A 15,113-nucleotide genomic window follows, 5' to 3' on the forward strand; every position below is an offset into this window, starting at 1 on the left:
AGTATTCTACTCTATAACAGATCTAATTGTTATTAAGCTGCAGTAATTTAATGAATGCATTTGTTCTGGTTTTAAAAATACACCTATAGATAATGTTTTGCAGAAGAGGCTGGCTGGCTTTCTGTAGTGAGTTTTCTTCTATTCTGCTCCCTGTTTCCTGGGAAAATATTCCTGTATCGGTGGGCTGTATCTTGAAGAACGGAGAGGAAAGTCAGGCTGTGGTTCCAGATCAGTAGGACTGGGACTTAGCAGCTGGTTCCTGCTAAACAGGAGTTGTCCCATAGGCTGCTGTGAAGGTGACCAGCTCTGGAGGTGATTACATGTCCCACGGAACTCAGGTAGTTCCTCTCATTCATGTCACCTTACCTTGCACTGCCTAATTTGATAAAGAATGTAAACATAAAAAACAGCAAAATCCCTGCCTTCTAATCTTGTTTGATATAAGTTACTGTGTGATTGTGCTTTAACCTACATAGGAGTCAGTATGAGATAATTAACAGTTTTAGGGTTTTTGTCTTTTTTTTGACGATAAAGGACTCCCCCCCGCAAAAGATATGAAGTAATTGCTTTCAAACTTAAAACATTCTTACCTCTTCAAAAGACTGCTTATTTTAGTTGAAGTGACTTACTCTGTGCCAAAGTAGGGATATTAGCAGGATTTCTAAATGACTTATAATGATGTCTCTATCATCAAACTTGGACCACAAGGTTAGTCACTGCAATCTGCAGTGATTTGTAATTCAAGGACAGTTTAGGAGAACAAACCAAAACACATCTTGTAGAAAATTGCAGGACTCCAGATACTTGCACTCATGAGCAAGTTGTTTCCTCCCCTCCCCTGGAGGACACAGAGCGGGAACAGCAGGAACCAGCCCAGAGTGATCTTTGTTCCAGGTCTGGTTTTAGCTGCTAAACCAGCCAAAGGTGGTGAAGAGTACGTAGAGGCTGATGTTTCTGATTGCTTTCTTCAGGGACAACAATACAAGAGTGGGATGCAGAAGCATTCTTCATCTCAGTGAAAGCCCCTCTGCGTGTGCATAGGAGCAGTTCTCTTGTTTCTTCTCTGTGAGGAGAAAGTGGACTATTTTTTTAAGAAAGCATAAGAAGTATCAAATCAAATCCAATTCCTGAATACACCTTTGGCAACACAAACCAGGTTTTCTCTACACAGCTGTTCTGCATCCTGAGGTTTCCTATGGCTAAACATAATGCATGGAGATGGTGATTTACTCCAAAACCTCCTTTGTGCACAGTACTTAGGTAAGCAGTATTCTGTCTTCTTTGCCTCCATTTTCTGTAAAACTAAACCCTCTACTTTTTCCCTGGATCATATCCTAAGCCATGGAAGAAGGTCCTTAGACACTTGTAGGATCTCATTCTTCTGGTCCCCTTGCACCTGTCCAGTAGCAAACTCCAACACACTGCACCCCACAGCGCTGAGATGTTTCAGCACAACACAATCCGTTTTGAGCTCCTGCTTCCTAAACTCTGCTGTTTTCCAGCAGAAGAAGGTGTGGCAGCATGGAAGACAGTCTTGCCAAGGCAGGACCTTTCCCAATGCAAGTCAAAGAATGAAAACCTGGCTTTATTAAACACAATGGAAGTTTTACCATTGACTCTGGACTTAGCACTTTAGTTTAGCCTTTCCTCCTCAGCTGACAGGTTACTCTGCGGTATCACTATTGCTGATGGAGCACACTGCAGAACTCTACTCATCCTCACCAAGGGTTTCTGGAAAAGTTGGAATATGGCCCAAAATTCCTGGGTTTTTGCCCTTGACTTGGCACATGCCAGTCAAAAGATATTAATACATAATCTATTTGTCCTTTGCAAGAAAAGGGTCTGTTTATTCCCCTAACATTTAGGGGAATTAATATAATGAAAATTAGCTGTGCTTGTCCTGATCTGAGTACTAGAACTGTTAACAGTCTACGTTAAAAATATTGCCTGTGGTGAAGAAAAGCTACTTCAGGTGAGTACACAAAGGAATATTAAAAATATCAAAGACAACGAATAAGCATTAAACAAAGTCTTGATAATTTGCACTCCAACCTGCATGAGACAATGAAAGTGTTTTGGCTACCTATTTGTGTATTAAAATACTGTTCAGCAGAGGAGTATGAAGATAACGCTGTAGTAATGGGAACAAGTTCGCTACATTTCCCCCCCTCATTTGTGTTTCTTCTTGATTGGATTAGGGAGAAAAGCATGAATGAATTATGTTACTATGGTGACTGTGTTCTGAGTATCGAGACAGCTTGTCTAAATGTGTCTTCATCATGTTGTAAGCTATCTTTTAGGATGAAAAGCACATCTTGGAGTGCTTTTCTTGCTGTGCCTGTCCTAGACACAAGAGTTTTCTCCAATTCAACCCTTTTTTTTTTAATCATCATACTTCAGAGAAGTATCTAGTTTATCATGGAACAAAACTGACCTATTCCCAGAAAGGCAAAAAAGGAAATCACACCCTTTGTTCTGCTTTTCTAGTTCAAACTTCATTATAAATACACCTGCAACCTGTAACAATATTTGAGATTCTGTAATATTTAATGATGTTTAGAAAGTTCAGTCCTCTTATCGGAGATGAAGACTCTTATGGCCTGATTTGCAAGATTCAAGATGAACTCTATGAACCTCTTCTTTTCCTCTCTGGGTCTTCTAGGACACATAACACAGATCATAAGATCAACTGTGGTTTGAGATAGCCCTGCTAAGCCATTGTTATTAACTCTTGCGTGCGACAGCCTCATTGAAAACCTTCACTGATTCTATGTGGACAAGCAGCAGTAAGGAGCCTATTCCTGCACCACTTTCAAAGGAGTTTTATGTCCCTTTGTTACCAAATGCAGAGCTGCACACTCTCGTTCCATGGGCTCTTCTGAGGTTGTAGGCAGTCTGTAATATGGGAAGCTGATAGCAAGTCAAACTCTGTCAGCTCTTAAGCATATACACTCTACTGTAGAAAGAAATAAATAGTAGTTATACCTAGCTGCTTTCCACACCTCATTATTCATAGCTAATATAATTCCTAATACAGCAAAAGCCAGATTTTAGTTTAGATAGTTCCCAACTATATTGTCCATTCTACTGCTTTCTCATTGTCATTACTGGCCTTAAATACTCAACTTACTTGTGGATGTAAACATTCAATCTTCTATTTTTGCTTCAAATCATGATCTGCGCCATGTGGAAAGCACCACACATTCCGAACACCACTATGGTATTGCATTAGCAATTGCAGGATGTATGTTAGAATTTTAACATACCTGGAGCTCAGCATGCTTAGGAGGGAGGCTAAAATACACGTGCTTCACAAGTGTATTTTCTGTATTTGTTTTCAGCTCTTAACTGTAAACACATTGTATCGTTACTACACTAAATACCAGGAAAAATTGTTCTTCTCTTACTGGGACTTCCAGGAATGCGACAGTAAAATGCCACACTATAAGCATCAGTAAAAACTACTGCAGACAGCAGATACATGCACCCAACAAAGTAAGATTTATTTTGGCAAAAAAAATTGTCAGTCAAAACCTTACTTTGAGCAAGTTGCAGTTTGTTTCTTCAAACTGTTTCTTGTAAATCTTTGCTGCCAATGACAACCGGATTTTAACATATCCTGGGTATCAAAGGAAGTTGTAGGGGCCAGTAACTGTCTCTACAGCTTTTACAAGTTAATCAGAACACAGAAATCAATGCTCACATCCTATTTAAATGTAGAAAAGAAACAAAAAGGGATGGGATTAGGAAGGTAATTACACTCCCCTTATTAATTAAATTCCTTGTTAACAGTGAATATTTAGGTAAAAAATGGTGACCACAGTATTAAAGTTTTAACGAATTTATTTAAGAGTCATTCAACTATTCTTGTTTACAAGTAAACATGACACAATTTATGCAGGAGACTAGACGAACAGACTACCAAAAGAAACAATGATAATTCACAGCACAGATACATTGTTTAAAAGGCTCAATACAGTAACTTCTTTCTGTTGGATTAAACACCTCAAAAATTGTTCTTTTACTGAAGTGGGAAAGGCAGCAGCTATGAGAATTATGCTATCATGAAAATGGTTGCAACTCACGTCTACAACACCCCAGCTCACAGGTATTAACGCTGACTCTCAAGGACACCCCCCACCCCCCCCTTACTGAGCCCCGCACACCCTCCGAGGCTCACGGCCCCTCGGGAAGAGGCGCAGCGCGAAACGCCCGGGGAGGCCGGGGCGCAGGGCACAGCGAGGGCGGCTGCACCACCTGCCGGGGACACGAGCACCCACCGTTTCCACCGAGACTGGAAAATCCAAGCTTTGAGCTCTGTGTCTGCACGCCACTTTTACTCCGCTGGCAGCACACACTTACTAAGACCGACCCATCTCTTAAGACGCCGTTCCCGTTATTCGCGCGCAGCGGAGCGCGCCCCCGGCCCCAGGCAGCTGGGGGCCTTGGCGCCAGGGAAGGACGAGCCTCCCCGGGACCCGCCAGGAGGACGCCCACCACCGCCGCGGCCGCCCTGCGTCCCGGTGACAGTCTCAGCCGGGCTCGGAGACCGGCTCTCCCTTTCCCATGGCTCGGCCTCCCACTCCTCAACGCTGCCCAGCTGGCCCGGCCCCGCCACACAGACACGGACACTCCAGCAGCAGCGCTGCGATCCCACCGCCCCGGCAACGGGCCCGGCACAGCCCAACTATCTGCGGGGGTGAAGGGAGGAGAAGGACGCCCTCCATGCAGCATTTCTCTCTATCAGGACGGAGAAGACAGGCTTCAGTGGGGCTATCTGGTAGTTTAGACTTCGTGAGCAAGTGAGAGCTCGATTATATTTGCATCCTTGGGAACGGGCTAAGAACAGCTCCTCCGCCGTCACCCCCCTCCCGGCGATGGTACCGCCCCAATTGAAGGCGGAATCCTGCAATTACCGCGAGAGTTCGGTGAGTTGGTTGTCATGGGAACGGTGGCGACGGCGGCTGTGCTGCCTCTGCTGGCCCCCGCGCTGCCGCCCTCCCGCGGTAAGGACGGGGCGGCCACGGGGGTGCCGGGCCCTGCCGGGGGTGCCGGCCACAGGTGCTCCCGGGCGGGGAGGGCTCCGCCCGCCCGCCCTCTCTCAGGCGGGGCTGTTGGAGCTGCGGCTCTGCCGGGCAGCAGTCCCGTCAGGGCAGCGCCCGGGGCTCCTCTTGCGAGCACGGGAAAGGGCTTCCCGTCTGTTTGTTGAAACCTTTTGTGAGGTGTCGTTGTTTGTGAGGAACTCGTCAAAGGGTCGCTGGGTTTCCAGGCTGGCCGTTGCGGGCGGTTCTGTGAGCGGGCGCGGGGCGGCGGCGGTTCGGAGCCCGTTTCAGAGCATCCCCCCGTGCCGCCGCCTCCACGGGCCTCCGCGAGCACCTCCCGCTACGGTAACCGCATCGGTCCTGGTCGCAAGTGGTAAATGGCGTGAAGGGCCCTCTTCAGTGAATGAGCCTGAGATTCACGAGTTGAAATGAATGAATGAATAAAAACTACTCTTTTTCTACTCTACCCACTTCTTTACACTGTGTCATGTTATGGACCTGTACACATGACTCAGTTTGTCCTGTTTCTTGTACTGAAATAAAAAGCTGTATTCACTTGGGCTTTCTGAAAATTACCAGGGCATGTCACATGCTCGGATATCTAATTCACGTGAATTCACGCAGTTTTTGCAGAGAACCATGCATTGTTGTTTAAACTCAAAATTGAATTGGGACTGGGAATGTGATGGTTTGGATTTGGGAACTCCCCCTGTTTAGAACTAATGAATATAAAAAGCTTTTGGCTCCTTTGTTTGGTTCAAGATGTCTATAAAATACCCTCATTCTTTTGTTGATACTAACTTTGCCAGTCCCACATTTTTAAAAAAAAAAGAAAAAAAAAAACCAAACCATGACATTTCCTTTGTTGTGAGACTACTTTTAAGATTTAAGATGTTTGAAGTTTCTTTGACAGTAAGCACATTTGAATACTTTGGTTGGCTTGATGATATAAATATGTATTTGTACGTATATTAAAAAGTGTATACTTGAGTGGCAAGCTAGTCTATACTGGAAGGACCTCTCAACATTGAATTGCTAGAAAGGATTTGAAACTTGTTTAATCTATGTCTGAAATATTACTGGGCTTGTGTTGCTTTATTATGAAACTGATAGTTTGGAAGGTTGTTTTTGGGTTTTTTCCAATTTTAGGTCACAATGGATATTACAAGGGGGAGCTTGGATAAAATTTCAAGGCCTGCATCTAGCTCAAGAGCTTATCCTAATTGTAGATCTTTAAATACATCTATGGAGTTACTAACACCAGAGCCACGTTTGCCAAAGGTAATTCTTTTCACCCTCAGCAGGTTAGAAACTCTACGCCTAATTCTTCTTAGTAGGATGCCAAAGAAATAAGATTCTGCTTTTTTAGCTTCATATAGAGTTCTGGGCTCTGCAGGTGTACTGAGGGGTTATGTGAAAGTTCGTGAATGTGGGCTGCTCCTTATGCATGCATGGAATGATGTTTAATTTCATTTTTCTGAATATATGTTACTTATATATTTGCCACAAAAAGGGCTATTCAGCACTACAACCTGGAAAACTTGGTTGTCTTCCTCTTTATATTTAATCAGATTATTAAATAAATTCTATTTTAAGGAAAAACATTTGAAATTCTGGCAATAATGTTTAGATACAGAGCTATAGGCTGTTGATGCATGAACCAGTATGTGCATAATTTCACTTTCATCCCATTTGTGCTTTTAAATTTAAGTTGGAATAAAAAATATTTTGCTTATTTAAAGAAAGCATTTGAGCAATCCTCACAGGTTGAACTTTTGACTACAAGGCTCGCTCAGGATATGTTTGAATCAAGTTTAAAAAATAATTTCATAGTATTCCAAGAAATATGTCAGCTCCAGGGATTCAACAACGTCTGTAGGAAGCAGGCGTTCATCCATCCTCTGAGAAAATTAGTATTGGGGATTAACTTAGTTTTGGGAATGGGATATGTGATACGGTTGTTGGGATGTAGGAACTGGGACTTGGGAATTAGAGATTTAGATTGATTTACTTAGGTTAGTCCAATTGTATTGTACCTCTGTTCACCTGTCTGTAGAATGGGATCATACCTAGATGCTTTACAGAAGTATTAAAATTTTTTTTATTGGCTCACAGTCGGGTGTTAAGGTTAACATCAGATAACTCTGAATTGAAGTTCTGACCTAAACATCATAGGCTATTGCATGAAAATTGCAATCTCTTGAGACTGATGAATTAAGCATAAGCTTTTCAGCCCTTCAAGGACTATAAAAAACTCTATAGTACGAGCAAGAGATTGGGATGCTACCTGGTGCAGAGCACCCACAGTGTCAGGAAATGGATGAGGCTGTTGTACACACAGACTCTTAACTGGTTGGCTGTACCCTCTGCTGCAGCAGAAATGGCATAAACCTTTGGAATCATTTCCTAGCCTGGCAATCCCAAATCTGGCAGCCTGTGGAATGATGAGCTTGAGAATCAATGTGATATCTAAGAAATGGAACTCTGTATCAGATCTGAAAATGGTTCTTTTATTTAAGAAGTAGTCTGCAGTCTTGTACAGAATTATTGTTAGCCTTTGTGATAGTATGTGATTATTGTGATTATCTTTTTCTTCCCCCCGAAGATTTCTATTTTTATGGCAGTAATCAATTTTCATTTCATAGGTTGATTCACTTGTCAGTTTGGCTGGTAGTCATCAAAGAGGCAGTCTAGAAGACTGCTGTCCAGAAGAAAACAAAGGTGATGACAGAGAGAAATCTGATGTCAAGGAAGTAAGAACAGATCAGCAAACCGCAGGGGAGAGTACGACCTTCTTTCTTCAGAAGTATATGCTGAATCCCAACGAGTTGTCAGGTGTGGGAATGACTAACACTTTCTTGTGTTGTGGCTAGGCCAAATATGTTTGTATAGTTCGGGTAAAATTCTATTGGTGGACGGAAAAGAGGATGCAAATAGGTAAAATTCCAGAAGAGAAGGAGGTATCAAAATTCATACCTTCACTTCTCTCTACTATTTTGAATTCATCTTTGAAAGCAGTGTGTTATTACTGCCATTACCACTACAGCATATGTCTCACGGCATCTAAGCTGTGACCGTCACCTTGGTGATGGCCTAAAAGATCAGGAGAAACCGTCCGCATGTATTCCATGGAACCATCTTAGAAAGTGTTTTCAGTAAGGTGTTTTTATCAAACTTTTCAGAGAGATCATGATGATTTGTTAGAAACTTTGTATCCTAATAATGGTCCACCAGTCCAAAAAACTGGAGATTATGGTTTTAAGTTATAGTATTTAACAACTGAACAATGCTAATACTAATAACATACTTTAAATATAAATATGCAAAATCTCATTTTAATGAAAACACTTGTAGAAGTGCTTCAGATGGCATTCTTTTGGCATTCTATAAATGGTAATAAATTAACTTTATAGCGCTTCTGACTATTTAAAAATAGAGAAGCAAAAGCCAGTATGTGAAGCAGAAAGTTTGGGTACCTTCTTCAAGTTTAGATAAGATTTCATGACAGAACTGGGGTCGAAAGAAATCCCTTGATTCCTGCTCCTGTGTTTAACATGAGTCCTGGTGTACTAGTACATATCATTTTTTAAACAGTAGTCCACTGCAGAGGCTGTGTGGTGATCCCTAACTGACAAAAATGTACTTTGGTCTCTTAATTGTTAACATTTCAAACAGTATCTTTAAAAGTTTATTTCACATCTATTTTATTGTGAAAGACTTTTTCCTGTGTTTTTCAGGATGTATCTCTAATTCAGATTCTGGAGATGATAGCACTGAAACACAGACTTCAAAATTCTGTGAACCTTCCCAAGGAAAACTAAGTAATGCAAAAGCAGGTATTACTTTTCAGGTGTATAAAGTGAGCAGTGCAATAAAACTTCCCCCCCCCCCCTTTTCTTGTTAATGCTTCTAGGAGAGTTTGGGACCATAGTGTATTTGTGTGTATATTATATAGTTATAAAGAAATACTACAAATTGAAAACATATATGCATTGTGATGTTCCAGAGGTGTTGGATGAATTCTTTATTTAAATATTATTTTATTAAAGGATATTCACTTTTTTTAATGATATTATAGTATTTTACATAGATTCGGTCAATCTAAATGAGGCAGAATCCAGTGATGATTCTATCTAGTGCAGCAGTGCTGGTCATCTAACATAATATTAATTTCTTCAGAACAGAAATCAGATAGAACTCAACTTCAAAGCTTCACTCAGTAGTTTTAGGTTCAAATCCATCTGCTGGGTTCAGGCCAGTAGAAATAAGTTCTCTTTTTTTATCTTCTGTCCTTGGGGCTTCCCTGGAGCTCAGTTAGATTTTTATAGCTCTCCCCTTGTTGTATCACTCGTCTCTTTTTATGGCATAAAGCAGACCAATGCATGATAGTAAATGCTTGGGATTAATGGGTGTGTAAAGCATTTGACCTCAAAAGATTAGAAAGTGAAAAAGTACTGCAGGACTCCAAAACCTGGAAGTCTGTGGGATAGGAACGGTGTTACAAGTGTTGCCTCTACTCTTGCTATGGAAGCTGAGTTTGACCAGAAACGAGGGCAGAGCATGAGGATGCTATAGGAAGGGAAAAAGCTAAAAGTGATCAGAAATTGTAATTTGTTTTTTTACGAAAAAATGAGACAATACAGAAATCTTTTTTTAGTTAAATAGCGGTAGTTTCCGTAATGTTTCACCATTTCTATTTTTCAAAACAACATTTTTCTAGAACCAGTATCAGAATCTGGTTTGGCTGAGATATAAGTCAAGACTGAAACTTCTATAACATTTAAAAGTAGAGATATTACAGAGTCTCTCTTAACACCAGAATTATGCATTTTAATGAACAACATTTCAACATGTATTCTACTAGTCAGGCTAAAGAAATTATTTTTGATTTTTAAGCTTATTTTGTCTGTGATTTTTGCTGATACTCTGGAGATGATGTCACTCTTCCATTATAAATTTGAATTGAATCACTTGCCCAAAATGGGGGGGGCTCTTCCTCCCCCACACCCCCAAATCCAACTGCTACAGCTCAGAGTTTGATTCAGCGTTCTGTTACAAAGACTTTTATATTTTTCCCTGCTACAAACAGGTTTAGAAATGAACATGATATATATGCTTGAGAATAATTGTACTCTTGTCTATGGTTGTTATCAAATTACTTGTATCGCTTTTTAGTTTGCCTTTTTTTAAGTTGAAATGCTTCAAGCTAACATTAATTTTAAGTATATTCTACAGCAAACTCTTCCAACTTGGAATATTCTGAAGAAACAGATGTAGATCCTCAGATTCAAGAAGCTATAAAGAAAATGAATAAACTTGACACAATGCTGGCAAAAAAACATTTTAAGGAGAGAGCAATTAAAAAACAAGGCAAAGAAATGAGGGCAAAGCTCTGGGAAGAACTTCAGGTTAGAAGTGTTCTGCTTATTTTGTAAATAGTGTATCTTAGAGTACTGTCTTATAGAATTATCGTATTTCACAGACGCATTGTTTTATTAAATAACTCACAGTTGGCTGATTAAAGGAAGAAATGGATCTCAAAAAGTAACTTTGAATAGGTTTTAATCTATATTGGCTAGGCAGGCTTTGAAGGAAGGTCGTGGTCCTTAAAAATTGATATGATCAATAGCCAAATACACAGCTATCTAGGTGTGGTTTACTAGCATAGTCTTGTGCTTGAGCTCGCTACTTGCAGGTATGATAAGGCGTGACAAGAGGTAATGTCTGTGAACGCAGACCTAAAGGCATTTATTCTGCTCTAGCGTGACCATTCTTAGGCCCATCTATTTCATTACTGTCTATTATTGCAGAAATTAGAGATGCCCCCTGAAGAAGGCATAAGAACACTACAGCACAAATTCCTTCACATTATTCCGATTCTGGTCTCTAGCAGTTAAATGTCACTTTGAGCCTTGAAACATGAGAGTTAATATTTCCTCTGAGGTTAAGTACTGTATAATTTACCTGAATACAAATGTCAGTTGCTAAAAAGACATGATTGCAGTTGGTTTGACTGCATCTCATAATTTCAGTGGATTTGGACTCAGAGCCATATATATATTACAGAACTTCTTTGTCTTGTGAAATTGTCTCCATGTAAGAGAGAATATATAACAGAGGCTTTAAAGTTCCACCATGCCTTTATCATAACTTTAGGAGATGTTCAGATAGCCTCAAGAAGAAAATAAAGCGGTAAGTAAATGTTGCCACTGAACAGGGAATTTTTAATAGAGTCTGAAGTTCATTAGACCTGATAAGCAGACAACGTATTTTGCTTTAAAGTATTTACTTTAAAGTAAATATACGAATGTATCTGTATATTTATGCTTTATTTCTTTTGAATAGTCTATCAGAACCACTGGAGGCCATGAAGAGATAGAAAACACAAAACTTTTTTTAGGTTTGATCTCATCATGGCAGGATACAGCTGGTAAGTAAGAAAGAGAAGTAAATACCCTGATATAATTATCATGTATTTTGATTAATTTTCATATTTTTGTTGGATACTACAAAAATAAAGCTTTCAAACCTTTACAATAAAGTAATATTTGCATGTGAAAGTACATCAAGGGAATATTTGAAAAATTAACAGAAATAATTTTTGCATTATCAGAAATGTAGAAGTTGTACTTTAACATTAATTTTGTTTATAGAAACTGCATTTTTGCAAAGAACTGGCTACTCTAGAAGGGTAGAAATCCAGGATAAGTAAAGCTTGCATTTTTCAAGTTGATGGCAAACACAGATGATTTCAGAAAGGATGCACGACTGATAACACTGGTAAATTAAAGTAATGGTAGCAGGTATAGGGAAAACGAAGAGTGGAAACCTGCTGAAAAACTTGGATGTCTTTACCATTTTGGAACATCTGGACAATAAGCAAGGAATTCAAAATTGCTTTGGTAAACAAACAAAATGATGAAGTTACTGATGTGTGCTTGCTGGTGGTCTTAGAGAGTTCGCCAGGCTGGAGTACTTGGTGTAGGAAGGGCAAGCAGTTAAAAAATATTAGGCCTGAAAATGTTACTTAGAAGCTCTAGGGATGTGGGCCCTGCCACACATGAATCTTGGAGAAAATTTTCATGTGGGAGGGGGAGACAGAGTGAGAAGGAAGGAATGGCAATGCGATGGCAAGGATCTCATAATATGACAGGTCCAGAGGGAGGGAAATCCTGAGCCTTTTTAGGAACTGTTAACAGAAGAACCAAAAGAATGGGACCAAATTATGATACTAACTACTGAGTTACATGTTGGAAAACAGTACAGGAAGATGCATGCACAGCCCAGGTCTTGGAACATGGTCCAAAAGGGAGTATGGGTCATTTACATTAAATTTGATACTGATTATGTTACATTTAATTCACTTCTAAAAGAATTTAAGATTCTGAACGTGAGAGAGAATTTGAGTAAAAGGGATCATCAAATAATGTAGAGTGTGATTCTAAGGAAAAGGCATGAATATGAAACATGAACTTAGTTTTTTTAATTGGCTTTTTTCCTGAGAGTTCTAGGGAAGAAAATTTAGGATAGATGGCAGTTTTAAAAAGCGAAACTATGTTAAAGATACGCCAGCAGACTGTTGTCAGGAAGAAAAGACCAGGAAGTCTGATAAGATGATTTCTGATTTTCATCATGATATGATAATAAAGACAAAAATATTCGAAGTGGAAATGAGCACACCGATAACAATAAACGTTTACATTTTAGTCTTTCAGTAAAAATCACTTCCAACTTAAGTAGCATTTAAAAAACCAAATTCTATAGCTGCATTAAAAGTAGACAAATGACTAATGAAGGACTGAGTTCTTTAACAAGAAAGGTAAACAAATAGTTAATGATGCAGAGAAATGTGGAATGTGATACATAACAAAAAAAACCTAGATATGATCAAAACAACAATGAATACCAATGATGTAAAACTATAACTAGAATAGGGAAAGAAAAGTTAAAAAACTGTTTAGAAATGTTTTCTCTACTGAGTCAGAAGGACACAATTCTGTTGGAGTTCTAAAGCAAGTAGTTGAAGCATGTTCTGAAGTATTGGTAGTTTTCTTCAAGAATGCACAGAGGATGTGCATGCTCACAGGGACCTGGAAAAAGAAAATATTGGGTATTTTAAAATGTCCTTTTTCTTTCTGTGGCTAGACTCTTACTGGGGGAGACACTGGAACAAACTGTAGGCATTCTGCTCACAGTGTCTTTATTGGGAGGGGCAGGGGGAACAAAAACAGACTGGATTTGTCAAGAATGTACCATGTCAAAACTGCTCGAGAGTGGTTTTAAAAAATTTGCTGTTTGAATACTCTGCCTTGGTGCTGGAGTTCTCAGAGATGTGTCAATCATATGAACATTTTGCATCCTGTCCTTCATCTGTATACCTTGGTTGAAAGGGTTTTTTGGTTGAAAGGAAACAGAATTGTGGTGCATCCCGTCTTTTTTCTTGTTGGGGAGAGAACAAGGATTTTAGGTCTGAATGGTTATTGCTGAGCAAAAATCTCAGCTTGAATGTTGGAAGTATATGCATAACAATGGTTGTAATGTGTGGTTAAAACTTTTCAACAAAACTTATTGTTACAAGGTAACCTGCTTTTATTTCTATGCTAAAGTTTGGGTTATTAAGGGAAGAACGGAGAATTTGATACAGGTGATATTTGAAAAGTCTCCGGTAGATGTCAGGATATAGTAAAAAAAGAGTAGGCAAGCAAGACTATATGGTTGTTAATGAACTTCATGCTTCAGTTCCTCTTTTATTTCAAAGGTAACTCCTTGCTGTAGAGGTCATGTGCATCATATGGGTTCTGGTGTACCGTACTGGCAAAACTCTGCATAGTTTAGACTTATATTTTTCCTCCAGCTTGATCTGTGTCTTGAATTTTCTGTGACATGCTAGTGCCTTACTTTTCAGGTCTTATTTATTTATTTATTTAAACGAATGCCCTGATAGCTGCCCTGGTTGATACTGAAATGGAATGCAATTCATATATTTTGCTTTTTAGAGCTTGAATTTGATAAAGAGCTTTATTAAATACATTACATAGGGGAGCTGTTTAGTTATAGCTTTTAATGTGGCTGTGAAATCAAATACAAATTCCAGGTACAAAATCATTAATAACTTACGTGTCCCAGCCTCTCAGGCATAAAAAACCCTCTGACACACTCATGGCAGAAATGTAAATCAGGAGTTAATTAAATGGCCTTAAATTCATTCCCCTGTGCTCTGTGTAACAAAATCATACTTTCAGTTTAGTCCATTAAACTTCATTATTACAGGATCTTGGTTGTCTTTTTCATTGTGAAAAACACATTTTTCATATGTGATACACATGGTTCTTTGCAATACGAGTCCTTTTCTGTAAGTAAGTGCTAAGTGTATAGACTGCAACTTAATGCTCTGACTTATACTTCTAGTTGATATATGTCAATACCATGACTGAATTTTTTTCTTTGAGTAACTGAAACAACTCTTGCATGCTAGGATGTTTGAACACTTTTTTTCTAGACTATACCCTTGACATAAGCCACTTGGAAGTCTAATAACTCATGCACAGGGACACCAGCTGTGAAAACCTGGATACTTTATTCTCATTCAGAGTTCTAGATGACTTGCCACATGGTGTCTGCAGAGGCTTTTGAACTTCAGGGCCTTGGGCTGTATCTTCTAGAATGTAATTATTTGTCCTGTATGGGCAGTAGTTGTTAAAAACAAAAACACAGCCATATGAAACAGCATAATTATTCATGAGACACGCCTTACACTTTTCCCCCTTCTTTATTTCTTGACAAATATGGTGGTTATGTAATTTATCCGAGTAAATTTCTTTAACTTTCATGTGTGAGATCTTATAGTATGGTACACATGAAACTAGATCTTCTTTAAATACATTTCAATTTTGCTGAAAAAATTCCTTGCAGATCCCTCCCATGCTAAAGAAGATGAAATATGTACTTCAGTATTTCATACACAAATTAATCCAGAAGATTATGACTGCCATAAAACCCAACATAATCAGGGTAAGCTTTATTAATTGTATAGTTTGTATTTCTAGATATGGCAAAACAACATGTACAATG

General features: G+C 39.3%; 1 protein-coding gene across 1 annotated transcript in view; it reads left to right on the forward strand.

The window, feature by feature from the left end:
• The first annotated feature begins 6,197 nt into the window (after nt 1-6,197).
• FSIP1 (fibrous sheath interacting protein 1) overlaps nt 6,198-15,113 on the forward strand; it is an 82,287-nt gene continuing 73,371 nt past the window's right edge. Inside the window, exons 1-6 of the mRNA XM_050898336.1 lie at nt 6,198-6,323; nt 7,688-7,877; nt 8,780-8,863; nt 10,278-10,450; nt 11,388-11,472; nt 14,955-15,053. Coding sequence (XP_050754293.1) covers nt 6,198-6,323; nt 7,688-7,877; nt 8,780-8,863; nt 10,278-10,450; nt 11,388-11,472; nt 14,955-15,053 — 757 coding nt within the window. The remainder of the gene's footprint in view (nt 6,324-7,687; nt 7,878-8,779; nt 8,864-10,277; nt 10,451-11,387; nt 11,473-14,954; nt 15,054-15,113) is intronic.

Source organism: Gymnogyps californianus, chromosome 5 (assembly GCF_018139145.2).
Source record: "Gymnogyps californianus isolate 813 chromosome 5, ASM1813914v2, whole genome shotgun sequence".
Lineage (NCBI taxonomy): Eukaryota > Metazoa > Chordata > Aves > Accipitriformes > Cathartidae > Gymnogyps > Gymnogyps californianus.